The 18018-nt window shown below is 35.3% G+C and overlaps 1 protein-coding gene across 10 annotated transcripts in view; it reads right to left on the bottom strand.

The window, feature by feature from the left end:
• The window catches only part of GABRG1 (gamma-aminobutyric acid type A receptor subunit gamma1), a 56641-nt gene that overhangs the window by 4044 nt on the left and 34579 nt on the right, over positions 1-18018 (bottom strand). For 5 of the 10 annotated variants that reach the window (XM_083833227.1, XM_083833223.1, XM_083833232.1 and 2 more), the window contains 5 exons: positions 13906-14126; positions 11008-11090; positions 9663-9800; positions 9373-9525; positions 5739-5950 (listed from right to left, as the gene is read on the bottom strand). In XM_083833227.1, coding sequence (XP_083689353.1) covers positions 5739-5950; positions 9373-9525; positions 9663-9800; positions 11008-11090; positions 13906-14126 — 807 coding nt within the window. The other 5 variants (XM_083833226.1, XM_083833229.1, XM_083833228.1 and 2 more) reach the window with 5 other exon arrangements.

The raw sequence follows: 18018 nt of genomic DNA, 5'->3' as shown, positions 1-18018 counted from the left end.
GCCACTATAAGCACATTAGCACAATATACAGAAAATCAAATATTGCAGAAAACAGTTTCGGGAGCTTTGCAAATTATGAACTGCTCTATATAATTAGCTCAGGCAGGCAAAAGATTGTGAATGTTTTTCACCTGCCACAGTGAAAACTGGGTTTTGAAGGGATCTGGGAATACTGGATAACTAGTTACACAGATGGGGTTAGCTGATCCCATCTACACAACACAGAAGGACATTTTGAAGTCAGCCACAGCTTGGTGACTGGGTCATAAACAAAACCACGGGCAGGATATAAGCACCACTACCAAGGGAATAATGGCTTTACTATCATTTGGAATCTTTAGTACTGGACTGGGTTTGTGTCTGGATTTTCACTAAAGCAAGCTAGTGGGATCAGAACAGCATTACTGTTGGAGTTTTGCAGACTGATACACACAAGGCCAGGTTATGTCATCTAACCCTCTGATACTAAATCCCTAAACAATATGCCCTGCTGAAAGAAACCAAGACATAAGGCTCCTTAGGAGAATGCCATGAAGTCAGTGAAAATGATTAATTTAGCTCTTAATTCTTACTTCTACTTTCCACGTGCATAACTCAACCTTCTTGCATTCTCGTTAAAACTGTGTAACAGGTGTTGAGATTCATAAATAGCTTTCACAGAAAGAATCTGGGTGCCTTATTGCCTATTACATATACGGTTTGCTATTACCGTATATTATGTACCGTATATTATATTCTTGTGACTTTCCACCTTTCTTTTACTTGCACTACCACTGCCCATCTTTCCTCTTTTTATTATTTTGTTTCCATGTAGCTCTTCACTCCTTATCCTTGTTTTCCTAAATATGCCAAAATACATTCTCCCTTTCTCTGTTTGTCCTTGTTTTAATTTCTAAATCCTATAGCCTTTTTACACTATTCTGTAGTCATCTTGTTCATTCATTCTTTCAGTCCCATCCCACTTTTGGCATCTCCTAAAATTTTCAGACTGAATATGGTGGTTACATCAATACTGCTCTTACTTTTTTTTTTTTTTGTCATATAAGGAATCAAAACAGGAAATGATGATGTAATTAGCAACTCTGGCTACTGAAACATATAAAAGAATCTTTCATATAATTTATACATGATAGGAAAGTATGAGAAATATATGAAAAGCAAGAAGCCACATCATATCAATTCTTCTGATGCTTTAGAGTCCAATTGTCCCACTTCCAGGAAATTACTTTGGCCAGTACACAGATCTCTATACATTGTTAAAGGAGGAACTTTATTGCTGCAGGGACATTTTACTACCATATCCCAAGGGGACAGTGTTAAAACTTTGCAGTATCCTCCATATTTTTAATAGCCTTGTTAACTTTATTTAATAAGCATTTTTACCAGAGGAAGATTCACACAGACTGCTGCTTCAACACTTTTTAGACATGATGACCTAGGGAGCTAATTATCATCCTAAAGGACCTCATTATTCTTTTCAGTTTTGATAAAATACTGACAACACTAAAACAGAAGCTACATGAGACATTACGAACAGATCTTATTTTTGTAAAATGTAACATGTAAGTTTAAATTTGTTTTGAACTTACAAAATCATTACTTTGTTGAAGATATATAGGAAAGATGCCTATTTCATATGCATGCCTTCTCTGACTTTACAAGAATTTTCTGACTGCTGGTTCCACCAATGTAAGACTGATGGAATGATTCATTTTTACTCATGAAATAAAATAGGAATTCCCAACTCAGAAACATCATGGTAGGAAGAAAAAATGATGGTACAGCTTTTTATTGCTCATGGGACAAATGATTTCTAAATTCCTGAGAACTGATACCTCATCTTTATCTGTGCCTAATCTGGAGAACATCTCTCCCCCAAGATAGATATAGATTATAAATTTTTTTTTTTTTTCAATCAAACCAGTCATTATACATTACACGTGATTAAGAAGACCACAGTAAAGAATGCAGTGAGACTTCATAATCGATGTGTTGATTCAACCCCAAAAGGGGAAGGAACGTTTTACATTTCAAGGGTACATTGATCACAAGACCTAAGTCACCACTCAGATTACTATAGTAGTCACCTGCTCCCAAGAATTACTGACATATCACAGGAAGACATTCAGAGAAGGGAAACAAGGAAATAGTCCGTTCCACAGCAAAACAGAAGAAAAAATAAAACAATCCTATAAGAGGAGCCAAGGAAATCCTTACTTTTCAATAGCTTGTGCCTTCAGAATCCCAGCAGGATTCTCCAGCATTCAATGATTGTTTGCTCTAGAGTTTCTTCTGTTGCTGGAAATATTACCAGCATTCTCCCTGCCATCTGTTCAACAAATCCTATGTTATACCACCATAGCAGATTGAAACTAGCTTCTGATGTAGAATTTTGTAGAGGTGCCCTGACAGAGGCAGAAAGAGTGCCATCTTACAGGCCTAGCTCCTTACAGGGAATACATAACGTAAATAAAACAATGTAATATGGAAAAGGAGGTGGGGGTGGGGGGATAAGATGTGAAAAAGTTAAAAGATAATGTTTTTCAAAATATCAAATGAAACCTTTAAGGTAAATCTGAAGATCAGGAAAGGACAAAGGTAAAATAAAATCCTTAGCAATTTGTCCTACTGAGCCCAACATGGATCCACATCAACGAGAGAAAACACATCTAGGATCCATAACCTATGAACTCAGAGATTACAAAGAGCTCAAATCATCAGAAAGGTTCTAGTCCAGAAAGAATGAAGAAACTTTAACTGAAAACTGGTAACTTGAAGAAAAACAAACAAACAAACAAACAAAATCATCTAAATTTTTTTTTTGCACTTTTGGCATAAGTGAGTTTATGGTGCGTCGAAAAGTAGAATCCAATACTTCACAATAACATGACCTCATATTAACTGGCAGGGACTTAAAAAAAATAATATGTATATACAGTACTGTACGTGTACTGTACATGTAATACTTACTGATACTGCAGATAAAACTCTACATACAGTGACAAACATTTATAATACTCTGCAGTAAGAACAAAACCAAATTATTCTGAATTAACAATAACACATGTACAAAAGACAGACATCATCTGTGGAGCTCATAACACAGGTGATACATTCACTTCAGGTGAAATGGAAATCAGAACAAGATCCACAACTTATTAAGTTTAATCTTTCCTTCCCAAACTCATTATCATTACTAATGTGGATTTGCATAAGCCAATTCATTCTACCTTACTTGATTTATGCCAGCACATATTTTGTAAGATAATATTGCTGTAATCATTTGTAAAATCTTACCATTACTTCACAAGATCCTTTCTTACACCTTTTCGGCATCAGTTCTTGGAATAATATTTTATTGCATTTTGCAATAGAAATAAAACTTATGCAAAGCAATCTTTCTTAGGAAAACACACCTGTGAATAAGAACTTTCCAGAAAAAAAATAAAACGGCTATTTGAATTAACTAAATTGTGTAGATTTTTCTTTTTTAATTGCACATCCATAATTGCAAGAAAGAATGAACAGAAGTCTCTGACAAAAAAAAAAAAGAAATCTCGATTTGTAATTGTGTGACTGACTTCCTATTGATTAACCAGATATTTTGTTTAATTGCTCTATTTGGAGCAAGAAATTTCAAAGATTTTTATTAAAACTTAAGAAAATCTATTTATTAAATGAAAATCCTTTACATCTGATTATATTCAATTTGACACCCCCCCTTTTTTTTAGTCATTTCTTATCTAGTATGCTCTTATAGCCATAATGTGCTAAAGCATGTTTAAAGAATTGTATGTGAAAAGATTGTTTTTTCACTCCTTAGAAATAAAAGGCATGCTTTAAGAGCAAAGTAAAACACAACTGAAAAGTGTTTTGAGTATTATATTACTAATTCTAATCTTAGTCCAAATTTCAGCTGTTTATTCAATGTATCATAGTTTATATTTCACCATTCTTCTACATTTTAAATTATCATATGCATGGAAAATCTCAAAGCACTTGGCAGATTATTGCACAAATGGCTGATATAGGAAGAAAAGTTCTGGAAAGTCTCGGTGCTCCATTCCTTAAGAGTATACTTTCAAACCACTTCAATGTCTGCTGATTTGCCACCAGCTGATCTTAATTTCTCACTGGTTTGAATATGCAGTAATTCCTCTTCTCTTCACTTTTTCCTTGTTGTGCATGCTGTGAGCACACCCATTTCTGATCCCTGATCCCTAAGTGTTGTTGAGACTTCATTGCCACAATAATCTCAAACTGAACTGAAACTGCTCTAATAACACTGGGATGTACTCCAAATTCTGCAGCCTCTATCTTATACTGTCATTAAGCAATGACAGTAAATTTAGCTGTGGCCCTTGCTAACACCTACCTTCCATGCCTTCTATGCAGTTGCTCCTACCACTAACAGCAAGGAGGTTTTAGGTTTACATTTTCCAATTGACTTCCAGTTTTCTTGTCTGGAATTCCCTGAGGATCATGGTGATGCCTGACCAAGGCAGGATAGGGTAGTATTAACCCTTCGCCACTAGTCTTGTTGTAAAGCTGACACTCCTGGACCAGCTCACCATTACTAGTTGTGCATATGAAACAGGACTCTCACTTCCCAGCTATTAAGCCACAGCAGTTCCACAGGGCTGCCATAAAACAATCTCCCACAATAGCACTGCTCAAAACAGGTGCACCAGCACTTTCTGATGTGAGTCACAAAACAGATATGGTTCATACCAGGATTTCTGCAATTCCATATCTGGGCTTTTGTAATTTCATTTCATCTTCTGTTTGATCTTACACAGGTGTCATTCAGCCCTCGCCCAGGAAAGACAACTGATATTATGATTTATCTATGCTACAACTTGTTTGGATGAAATGATCCGGAAGGGGGCTTTAAAACATTTTCCTTCCTTTTATTCGGTCCCAAAGAAGACTACAGTAAAGCCTCAACTAGTAGGACTATTGTTCTAATGAATAAGCTATTTAATTCCTTTACCTAAATATTTTAGTAATATAAAGATTAGCTTTAAATATTTGTACTGTCTTCCAACAATGGATTTTTTCAGAAATTCCAATATTCTAACTATGGGAACAGAAATTCTCTTAAAATAGAATAATATTTACTCCTATGATATTTGGGCATTCATACAATAAAAACTTCAACTTGTAAAAAAGAGAAGATTCATTTTACTAGAAAGAAACATGGAAGTAAATGAAAAAAATGACTTAAAGTACTGTTTATGAAGTGAAAGAGGGTCAGAATTCTGACTGATAATAAGCAGTTTTTTCTCTGCAGTGTTAGCAAGGTAAAACCCAAATGACATTAGGTGATACAGACCCTAACAAATCCTCACAGCTTTAGTCCATTTACATTACCTTTGTTGCTATAGTCTTACCTGTGGTTCTTTGACAGATGATGTTTCCAGAAATGCTGTGCCCCTATAGAACTCTCCATAGGCACAAGCTCCATGGGCAGCTCTAGAAGCACCAAGGGCATAGCATGGAAAATTTCATCAAAACACCTCTCTAGGGTGTTTTAGACTCGTGTTCTCACTCACATATGAGTGGAATGATCAAACAAATTTGCTTGTTAGTAGTATTTACAGAAAACGAATGCAACCTCCCACTTATATAAAAATAAATAAACAAACCAGCTGTCTTTGAAAAAGTCCCTCAAAATTAATATGATAATAAAATCAAGAACCATTTTTTTTCCTTCTTAATCATTTGGTTAAACTTACTGATGGCTTAGATTTTGCCTTCTTATCTTTTCCTTTGTCCCCTTTTCTGTTGCTGGTAAAATAATGCAAGGTGCCATATTCCATCAAGGCAGCAAACACAAAAATGAAGCAAACTGAGACAAAAAGGTCCATTGCTGTCACATAGGAAACCTTTGGGAGTGACTTCCTGGCAATTGTACTCAATGTTGTCATGGTCAGCACCGTTGTAATGCCTGTTTGATAAAGTAAGAAAGACAACAGAAAAATAAGGAAATATATGAGTAATTCGATCATATTGTCACTATATATATATATAAATACACCACTCAAATTAGCCCTTAATTCATTCATGAGGCATACAAGAACTGAGCCACAACAGGATTCACCCCAGATCACATTCATACACACTAGTGCTACTGTAAGAAGACACTGTGGATCCAGTGGCCACCAGGGGATCATACAGAAGGTAGCACATTTCACCTTTAATTTACATCTTTCCCATTTTCAACACACACCGGAGAAAACAAGACACTGATAAAGTTTGTATAATTTTATAAATGTTACAGAATGCATGCATAAAACAAGTACAATAGGCAAACCAGTACAAATAAGCACACATTTTATAAACAGGTAAAAGACCCTTGGCTCTTGAAAGTTTAAAATATATAAAAACACTCACTCATAAAAAAAGGTGCATTATGTATCAATAATTAAAAACAACAACAACAACAAAAAAGAAACAATAAACTTTCAGAAAGCATCAGAAAAAGGAATTCAGTACTTGAAGGGGACTTATAAAAAAGAGGGGAGCAACTCTTTGCTCAATCAGATAATGACAGAATGAGGGGAAATGGTTTTAAACTAAAAGAGGGGAGATTTAGATTAGAAGTTAGGAGGAAATTCTTTGCTCAGAGGGTGGTGAGGCACTGGAACAGGTTGCCCAGAGAGGTTGTGGATGCCCCATCTCTGGAGGTATTCAAGACTAGATTAAATGAGGCCCTGAGCAACTGATCTAGCAGGGGGGTTGGAACTATAAGATCTATGAGGTCCCTTCCAAGCCATTCTATGATTATATGAATAATGTTTACAACTATTTGTTTCTGATTTGTAGTAGGTCAAAGTAGATGACTCTCTTGGCCTTTCTGGTCTCATTCTCTGAGTTACTAGATATTTTTTCAAAACTTTGTCTTTACTAATAAAAATGTTTCCCTTTATTTACTTATATATAAGTTAACTAAATGAACAAGCTGGCCTTGGTAGCAATTTGCTTAGTATCTCAACAATACCCCTCTCACTGGTTTAACATTTAGAAGGTGTTAACACTTTCTTCTTATATGTGACGCTTCAGGGAGATGCAAAGCTTTTTCATAGTAGTCCAAAATTAAGCTGTGACCTTTACTTTGGAGAGCAATACTTGAACACACACATAATTTGTTACTTATATGTGTAGGCTTATTGGAAAAGAAAAATAAATAAATATTTTTTAAATTTTTTTTTTAAAAAGTGCTATACCAGTCTAGGGCTTTCTATGGCTTTTCAATCAAAGCATGGAATCAGGAGTTGCTATTGACTGATGATGCAGGAGGGAAGCAGATTTGCAACAGATTTTTCAAAGATATTACTTGCCTAAAAGTGCACACAGACAACCACAGAGATTTTCAGCAGTGTGCTTTGCTCCCAGTAGATGTTTTTGAGAATCAATTAGACATTACTCTGCAAAATTATGTATCCAAAGACCTTTAATCATTGCAATCCTTCTGCTTTGGGAAACCCCAATCTGCCAGGATCTTCCAGCATGTATGCAAGAAAAATTACCAGGCATTTTAAGTATACCAGACCCCAGCACAGCCTCCAGGTTGGAAGTGACACCCACTGTTCCCTTTGCTGACTTCTGTTCCAAAAGGATGAAAGATGACACGGACTTTCCCAGTCCTCTCCACTCTCTGGAAGGAAGCAAACCTTCCACAGCATCACAACTACTTGCCATGATGCACCTTACTTAGTTTTGGCCTTCTTTTCTTAATTTATCAGTCCTTATTTTAATTATTGTTTTTCCTTTAAAATCACATCTATTTGACTTGTAAACTCTTAACTTTTTTTTTTTTTTTCTTCATCAGGACACCTGCATTTGAGAAAAGTCATCCTACTATCTGCCAAACATTGGCTTTTGAGTATTCACACAAAAGGAACTCAGATTTAACTGCAGGGAGCCATAAATATGATATGGCAAACATTTGTAGTACATCTCAAGTAGATTGAAGACAGTACTGCTGAAGTGACAGCATGAAAACTCTAGTTTCATCATGAGATCCAAAGCAAATTTGCTAGGTTAGTGGTACAGAAAAAGCACTCCGTAAAAAGAACAAATTAGATACTAGCAGGATACCAGTATGACAGTTTTTTTTTGTTACAGCTAGCATCCTCCTAGACTGTCCCCACAATGATGCCCAATGATTAGTAAGTGAAAGAAATTTTATAATACATTTCTTAATATCAAGAGATAGTTTCACTTATTTATTCAAGATTTTAGGCTCTCTTCACTAACCTTTGCAGAACTTTTGAATAGCACATACGTAAAATCCAAGCCTTGGATTTTCTTCCCTTACCTTTTCATTAGGCTACTAAGCCATGCTCATTTTTGCTTGATTTCTTTCTTGACTCATTAATCTTCCAGTCCTGACTGGACTGTAGACCAGTTTCAGTGGAAAGGCAAGGAGCTAAAGCCTGGACTTACTCTTCTAGTAGGAAATGCTCCTACCAGGTGGGAACGATGTATTCAAAATCCTATAAACTGACGAGGATCTCTCACATCCTAAGATACAGTCTCAACTCTTGGCCTTTCCAAAAAAAAGGGGTCATACTGCCATTACCAGTTTTACTATAATCATCCACCAATGCTAAGCTGTGAATTGCTAATGTGCATCCTATGCCCTCCATGCATCTCCATCTATTGTGAATATATGGGGACTATGACACTTCTACAAGGTCGTGTATGAATCCCAAATGGTCACATGTAGGAGGCCAGTGCCACGCTAATCAATTCAGCCAAGATGACACTAACACAGAACTAAAACTGTAGTGAACTTGCAACATTTCTGTAATATCTGTAATAAAAACAATGTCCTGAAGGACAGAAACAGAAAATTTGCAATTTAATGTACTTAAATGCTTGAAGTTCAACTTTGGTTGTAAATTTTCTCTCTTATCCTGGACTTAAAAGAGCAAATTAATTGTTTTTATTATTAAAACAAACAAACCAAACAAACAAATTCACTAAACACACACACACACTAAAATAAAATAATAAAATAATAAAATAAAATAATAAAATACCCCACATCTTCAGTTTTCTGGAGAATGGAGATAACTGGAGATGACAAAGAAAAGAACATAAAAAAGAAAAATATATATTTATGTGAACAACAGCATGTCCACAAGGCTTGGGTCAGTATTTCCAGATTTCCATTCTCAACACTCCCTCCTTAAGCCCTGCTGTGCTACTGCAACAGGATCCTCCTACCTTGCAGTTTAAGAGAAAGGGTGAGCAATGGTCATAACCTGAAGGGGAATAAACTGTGGTTAATTCAGTGCCCTCTGCAGATTTGTATTCCTGTGGAGTACCAGAACCTCCAGAGGTGACAAAACACGTCCTTACCCAGAGATGTCCTTGCAGGAACTGCATCCTTATTGATCCAAAATGACACCCATGAGAGAACAACTGTGAGAATACACGGAATGTATGTCTGGATAGTAAAATATCCCATACGTCTGCTGAGATCAAAGAAGATTGTCATAATAATATAATCACCTACAAATTAAAAATAAATAAGTAAATAAAAAATACATTCTTGGATGACATTGAAAATGGGTTTTCGTTGTATCTTCTTCTATTATTTTTGTTCTACATAGATATTACATGCAATAAAACTTCACACTTTGCCTTACCAGACAGAGTATGAGAAATTTCAGTTGTATTTCGTAACCCTACAAATGCAAACTGATATAATCTCCAGTATTTTGGATCTGCTACTTCAACAGAGGTTTTCTTCCATTTATATTCAATTTCATTTCTGGGATATCCATCTAGAACAAAACAGAGCAAATCAAGCGTTCAGCCACGGTATATATCAAAGCATGTTTTGTGATTTCTGAAGTTCTTTATAAACTAAACCAGGGCAATATATAAAGTGCATCAGAGAGCGAGAAAATCTGTACTCCACCTGATACACCTAACAATAACAAAATATCTAGCCTAACTTTTAAGTCTAGCTAGTGTGATCAACCAAAAACTATATAAATACAACTGGTTAGAAAATACCTACACAAAATTTTGGAACTCTAACATGAAAAACTGTCTCAGAGTCATCACCATGTATCAATATGTAATACACATTAGGTTTAATAGACCTCAAAGAGCTTCAAAGCATATACACTTGTTAGTTTATACTTTGGTAAAATTTCAGTTCCCTAGCATGGAGTTTTGTGATCTGAGTCACTGTTCAGTAATCCAGCTGGAACTGCAACCTTCTTGACTTTCATGTGTTTCACATGTAGTTCCAAATTACCCAAATTTTATTTAATCATCAGAGCTACCAAAGTTCATTTAGCTAGAAATATTCAAAAAGGAAGTGCTAAATGAAAATATTCATTTAAGAAGAATCACTAAAGTTTGATTTCATTGCCCATTAGATTTCACATTTAAGAATAAGTTGTTTGGCTGTGTTCAGGTTGTTTAGGATTCTTTTGCCAGTAATAGAACAATTCCCTTAGGAACAATATATATATATATATCTAACACAGTTTGTATTAAAAAATAAGTCTGTATGTTGTATTTCTTGCTCACATAAGTAAGTCCGACTGAAAAGAGAAGGAGTCCTTATACTGATTTAGCATTTACAAGAACAGGCTGAAGAGAGCAGGTCTTTTTGCTCTTAAGTATACCACATGGAACCAATTCAAAGCTGGCAAGTATGGCAGGCATAAAAAATAAAGTTCTTCCAGGAAAATACATTCCTATTAACTGGAATGGGCACTGCATCACATTCCTAAGCAACATGATTATTTTTAAAGTTGCAACTAAATGAAATGCATGTAATTCAACTCATTCGTTATTGCATTTAATAATGCAATAAGTAATGCAATAAATCAAAGCAAATTATAAATAGGTCTGTTATTTTTCCTTCACTGCAAGGCTTTAAAAAGTAATTACTTGCTCTCTTGTTGCCAGAACTTAAGGAAATTTAAAGCCTGAATGTAAAAAGAAAAGAAAACAAAGTATTGTACCACCTACAGCTTGAAAATTCCAGTGGACAGGAGTGTTCATCCATAGGAAAGTTATGAAGCTGAAGATAACATTCAGCATTAATTGTCAGTCTAATTAGAAAATGAAATTAAAAAAAATAAAAAATAAAAAATAAAAGAAAATTTAAAAAAAAAAAAAGAAAGAGACAAGAAAGATTATATTCAAGCATCCAGACATCCAGACACTTCAGACTAGATAGTAAAAAACATGCACAGAAATCAGTTTTGTCACTTAATGGATTTTATGGATAGTCAGCTGTGTATCTGCAAAAAGCATCCACCATGACCTTTGAAGAACAAAAACTATCACCACATAGAGCCTGAGGACCTGTGTTGTTTCAATTGCCATATCAAGTCAATTTCAAAAATGTCAATTGATTTGAGGGATCTCCCAGATGTCTCTCAAAGAAAGAGGGGTAAAACGATGGGGATGAAGGCAGGGCAAGGAGAGGAGTTTATTACAGCAAAACTTTAACATAGGGCCTGCTCTACACTTACAGAAAAAGCTCTGGTAAAGACAGTAATATGGATTGGAAAGACCAGTCTTAACATTTCTACTCATTCAATGTCTAAGGTACTTAAGTTATTCAGGTAGCTAATATACATTTTAGAAGCAGTTTTGAACTCATAATATTTGGACAACAGAATCATTTGCTGCTTTTAAAAAATACTACCACAGATTTCCAAAGAGCTTCCAAGCAACCAATGAGAAAACCAGTTCAACTAACTTTCACTCGAAAGCTAGATTAAAGGGTTAGACTCTGAACTGCCTTCTTTGCATTTAAAATAGTTCCTTGTTTGATGGCACTACAGTGAAGAAAGTCAGAATTTCTTCTAAAAACAACTTTGAAAATTAACATGAAAATTAACAAAATGCTCGCGTGCTGAACTGTATGCAATACTTCTGTACCAGACTAAAAGGGATAGGAAAAGGAAGATTGTGCCATGCACTGCCATAAAGCACTTAAAGTCTGTGAACTAAGTAGTTATTCTACCCAAAATGTCACTAGGAGCTTTCCCAAAATCTGACCTGACCAAGAGAAAGATATGGGATTGTAAGGGAAAGTGTAGTTCTTGTCATACACTTGGGGAGAAAAAAAAAAAAAAAAAAAAAAAAGACCATATTTCCAAGTAAGAGACCTCTGGAGATGCTTTTCAAATTTACCAACTATGGTATATGCATGTATTGCCTTTGTTTTCCATTTTCAGCCTTTGGATAGCCAAGCCCTTAAAGAAAAAGAAAACAAAACCAGACTTTTATTAAAAACAATGCAACCAGATCTGGAATCACTGATGGGTGCAAAGGAATGAGTAAGGTCTAAGCTCAGAGTAAGCTCAGTAGGCCAGAATGTAAGAGTAGCTGAGCGTTAAAGAATCACCACGTCTACTCCCTCAAGTAAGGAAAGAGTGGTGGTGCAGGGGAATCTGGAGCACTGTCAGATCTAATTATTGTTCCTTCAATCACCAACCTATGAATTTCTCAATGTTATTCCACTTAAGGCTAAATTCAGACCATCTCAACTATACAGATGTTTGCTTTTTACAGTGCCAGGTGAATACACAGTCTTGCTTTTTTATTACTAGTTTATTGCACTTTATAGCTCAAACTCCAGCACAATAATTCTAAACTATTGCTTTGCGAGAGCTCACATTTTTTGGTTGGGTTTGCTTGTTTGATTGATATATTAAAGCCTGTTAAAAAAAAAAATATATATATATATATACACCATTGAAACTAAACAGACAATGGAAGGGTAAAGTCTGAGTATGATTTTTTCACTAAAAATAAAAATAAAAAAAATAACATGTTAACAAAAGAGACTATCTAGAGATTTTTGTAAACACCAGAAGAATAAACTGTTTACAAAGTGCTCTCCCACGGTATTCATATACCTTCAAATGAAGCATATTAAGAAAACATTAAGGGAACAGAATCTCTTTAAAATTCTTCTTTCTTCTGTTACAGAATACTTTTATAAAATACTCATACAACACTAACAGCCTGCATATGAAAATATCATAAATGATAAAAAAAAAAGTAATTTAAACTTTCTAATTTAAACAGTAATCATAATAATAATGACTGATGGAGAGCAGAATCAGATTTACGGCATCTTTTGCATTCACTACTTCCCTATCAGCTCCAAAACTAGCAAGATTTTTTAAACTTTCTTAAGAAATAAACTGAGAGATGACCCTAAAATCCTTTCTGTAGACTAAAGCTATTCAAGAACTGTTTGATAAGTGACTAAATGATCAGTACAGATAGCCTAGATGCAAAACTTAAAATCACCAAAAGCATGCCCCATTTACCAAGCAGATTAATTGCCAACGTTTGCTTATGCCAAATTTGGAGGAACAAGTTTAAAAGCTTTTTAGAGTAAACACGTAAAGTAGTATAGGCAGAACTTGGGCCTTAGACTTAATTAAACTTTTTATGATTTTTATTTTTTGAAGCATTCATATTTTCCTTATAGAATATAATTTGGTGGAAATTAAATACTGAACTGCTTAGCACAGAAATGTGTTAAATGATTTATGACTAGATCCGTGATAGCTTAATGACAGACCACCACTATGTTACTGGCTACATATCTTTTTTTTTTTTTTTTTTAAATCCTGTCTGTACATAAACAGGATTAAAATTTGCTATCCATTTCAATTATATCTACCCAATTATCTGGGCAATATATTTCAATACTATTTTATATTTTTCATTATCAAATAATTTATTCTTTTTCTCCTTAGAAAACTCCTTGCAAATTCCTGTGGCCCAAGAAAGAATTGCCAGAGACATGCTCCATATTTTTTACTCTCATATTCTTAGCTGTAACAGTTCTGTTTTTTTTTTTTTTTTTTTTTTCCTACTCATTTATTAAAAACCCACCTTAGAGTGTATAATACTCTTCCATCACTCCAGATTCGAAGTAAGCGATTTGGAGTTGTAATCCAGTGAGCATCAGATTTCCTTGAGTTCCGGAAGAAAGTGTCTGGAATCCAAATTTTTCCAACCATATTGCTATTAAGCATAAGCACTTTCATTGAGCTGTTAAATTTTAGACGACTGTCATACCAAGTCTGGGCAAAAATTATATCTATGGTGTATTCCTAAAAAAACAGAGAAATATCTATATCTATGTATACATTTACCAAAGCCTGCAATCAAGAATTTGTAATTCATATATAAATCCAAGGCCACCTCTTTTATTCTCTTTTGTATCATTTGTGTTGCACTCGGCTGCCTATACCCCCAAGCTAGGAAATTACAGACTGATGAAACGCACATACAGCCTTCTGCCTCTACCTCCCCTCCCCTGAAACATAAGGGAGGAGCTAAGGAGGAGGAGACCTGACAGAAGCTTGTTGTGACTTGGTGGTCCCCAGAAAACACAATGAATTCTGGGGCACAGACAGAAATTTAAGAGCAGTCTTTATACTTCTGGGCTAGACTACATACTAAAGACAGAGATTCTACATTGCTTAAAAAGCAAGCCAAAAAAAATTTCTTACATTTTCCTCCCCCCAAAAAACTTCACAACATACAGTTTAAGATCCTTCAAGAAAGCTACAATCATCTTCAACATTCAACAACATCAAAAAATAAATTAAAAAAAAAATCATCCACCGGCCAAATTTCAGATTTTGAAAAATTCCTGGATATGCAGGAAGTAAACAACACAGATTGCAGAATTATCTGTTACCATCTGCCTCATATATTTACCTATGTACACACAAAAGTATACATTATCATGGTCAGGAAAGAAATTTCCCTAAATGAACTTCACCTTACTTATTAGATCCTGAAGAAAACTTTTTGGATAGAAAGCAAACTCCTCAGTAGACTTTTATGGACATAAAATAAAAGTGGTGAATAATAATAATAATTAAAAAAAAAAACAGCCTTTTAATGAGGCAATTCTTGACACAGTTAAGAGGGAGATATGAATTGAAAAAAAATATTTCATTGCATCTGCAAAGAATCCCACAATTTGCTCCTCCACACCACATAAAGAAGCGAAGCAGCAGCCTCTTCTCTGTTGTATTTGTCACAGCTGCAGACCATGGCTCTGATCTAAACATCAACAGCCACTCCGTTTTGTGGCAGATCTTCCTTACATGGCTGTCCCATGACACCTCCAATGAGCAACTCAGCATCTCCTTTCAGAGCTCAGTCTGCAGGGAAAAAGTACTGAAGACCAGACTTAGACACATTGTGTTTGTTGGTCACCCGTCGTTTATGAGGGGAAAAGAGAGAGAGAGAGAATGGTTCAAATGCCTGCTTAAGCCAAACGATGCGCTACTAGTTTACTTGGCCAATAAAAACGCATGTTGCAAATAGTCAATTCTGTTTTTAAATGTAGTGAAAGTGGAAAGCTTTGCTGATTGGATTAGTGTTTCTTGTTCTGTTTATTTTTAAATAGGCATAGCAGCCAGCTGTAAGAGTTATAGACTCCTCACCCACTTCTCCAAACGATAAAAGCCACCTCCCAAGAAAACGTGTGAAATTTTCCACTCCATCCTTGGGAAGTTGAAAGACAGGTATTAGGACTGCCTAAACCCCTCTCAATTTTCCCACCTTTTCAGGTGGGAGAACAGGTTTGGGATAGAATAGATATTCAAGAGGGAGGCTTGCTTCTGCTCTCTGGTCCACCTGGACTTTGGTAACTCATTCACTCAAAGATTACAAATGATTAGTGTATGAGGAAAACAGCAGAGGGACAGAGGGAACAAAAGGAGTAATTAAAAATACATTTTAGGGACGACTTCACTCTAAAATTTTGCTTATTCCTTGAGGGGCTTTGCCACCAGGGGAAGATTCTGCAGGTCAGAACAAGTACTTGATTATTTTATTTCTATAAAAGTCCTTCAAGACAGCTGTGAAAACCCAGGTCTTGTTTATCCTTAAAATTCTGTTTTCTGTGTTTACCTACAATGGTTACAAATGGAAAGGAAACTTGCTTTGGTCTATTGTAAACGAGTACCCAAGACAGTACACTAAAGAAGTGCCTTAATGGACTTAAATAGAACAGCATGAACAAAGATGTATTTATTGCCTTAACAGTACAAATACGAGAAAAAAAGTCAGTGAGTGAAATCAACAGAAACAACCAAATGTATGAAAAGAGCAGGCTGACTGAGTTTGAAGGTGCTAACCTAAGCAACCACTTCACAGTGGCACTGCATTGTCTAAAATAAAATAAAATAAAATAATATATATATCAAAGTGTTATTACAGTTAAATCCACCCAGGGCAAGGAAACTCATGTTGCCATAGAATACCAGCCACCCTAAATTAAGATAAAAAAGGAAGAGGAGCTCACAGATGATTCTGAATGCACAGAGCAAAGGAACAGTCTCAGTAGACCCAGATGCTTGGATTCTATTTTCATTATTAAATGTACAAGTTTTTTTTATCACAACTGTGTATTACAGGAGTTGTTTAAACAACCTTTTGAAGGAAAAAAAAAAAAAGAAACTTTTGTTAAAATCCTTCATGAAGCATTTATCATTGCTCAAAAAGAATCTGATACATAATAATTCAATATCATAACATCAATAACTATTTGTTTCCAAGTGTCTTGCTGAAAGCATGCTAAGAAATTCCAGCTTCTTGTCACTTATCTGCAGAGAGTGATCCTCTATTTTGAAGCTGACATGAGCACCCAGACATGTACCTCAGGATCCACACAGCCACAGGCATAACCCTACTCACTCATCCTACCTGAAAGATGTGAATTCGCAGCTTCTTCATGGGTGACAGCAGCAGTTTACCCCTCTCTTCAGCAGGGACCCAGTGTCAGTACTCTCTGATTTCTCACAAGAGCATTTATTCCACTTCTAACATTTATGTTGGTGGACTTTACTACCTAATTCTTCAGTATAATACATCCTTTAAGCTTCATATCTTCTTCACACAAATGATCTCATAAATTCAGACAATTTTATCTACACTATCCTACACTCAGGTGAACTTTAGCATAAAGTTCAAGCACAAATATGTTGTCCTGTATCTCTACAGTGTGAATACATGTGAAAATGGGACACAAGTGGTTATTAGCCTCATTTCTGAACACAAATGTCCTCACAAAATAGGCCAGGTGTTACAGATCCAAACATCCTGCGCAACCATCAAACACACTGACAGCTGAGACTCAAGAGAGTCTGGCAGCATGCAGCTGTGGCAGTATAGATACCTGAGAACAATAACCTGAAAGTGGTACTGTCAGAATGCTGGATCTGTTCTGAAGATCTAGTTTTGATATTAGACTGAAATTTGAAGGTTTTATGGGTTCATACACTGAATTCCCTTACATTTTCAGCTCCTGAAAAACAACTCATATTTTCTCATTAAAAGGGGAAATAGGGGTCCCTAAAATATGTTGAAAATGTGGTAGAAAAATCACTACGATAAAACACTTAGGTATCTTCTCTAAAAGTACTTTGTTTCTGGAATTAGATGAATAAAATCCCCATCTTTGTTTATATACCATAATAAAAAGCACAACGGCACATCAGATTTATACGATTTTCTTTTAGTGCAACAAATCTTTCTGAGCAACTATTTTGCTTTCCTTGTTTTCTTAGAAAAAGTGAAGTTTAACACTCTTATCATTACCTCTATTAGTCTCATAAAGCTCACAATTCAATGCCATTCTGTAACCATAAAAATTGGTTTACTATTTTCTCTTCCAAATGAAACTAATGATAAAATAGCCATGCAGAATAAAATGAAATCAATCTATGCCTACATTAGTCACAGCCATAGCAAAATGTGTGCTTATTCATATTTAGCCTCACATGGTTCAATAACCATGGCACATGTTAGCTCATATTTGGTATTTGATTAGATCACCGAACTCTTTTGCGCAGCTGGCATAAAGAGCCCACCTGCCTAATTATTTACAGATAACTGCAATCCTCTTCCATCTCTTTCCTCTCTAAAAGATCATAACAAACTCCAAAGTCTGGGAACACAGTGGCTAATCAGAGATTACCATTA

The sequence above is a fragment of the Anser anser genome (genome assembly GCF_964211835.1).
Source record: "Anser anser genome assembly, chromosome: 4".
Classification (NCBI taxonomy): Eukaryota; Metazoa; Chordata; class Aves; order Anseriformes; family Anatidae; genus Anser; species Anser anser.
This window is presented reverse-complemented; position numbering and strand designations above follow the sequence as displayed.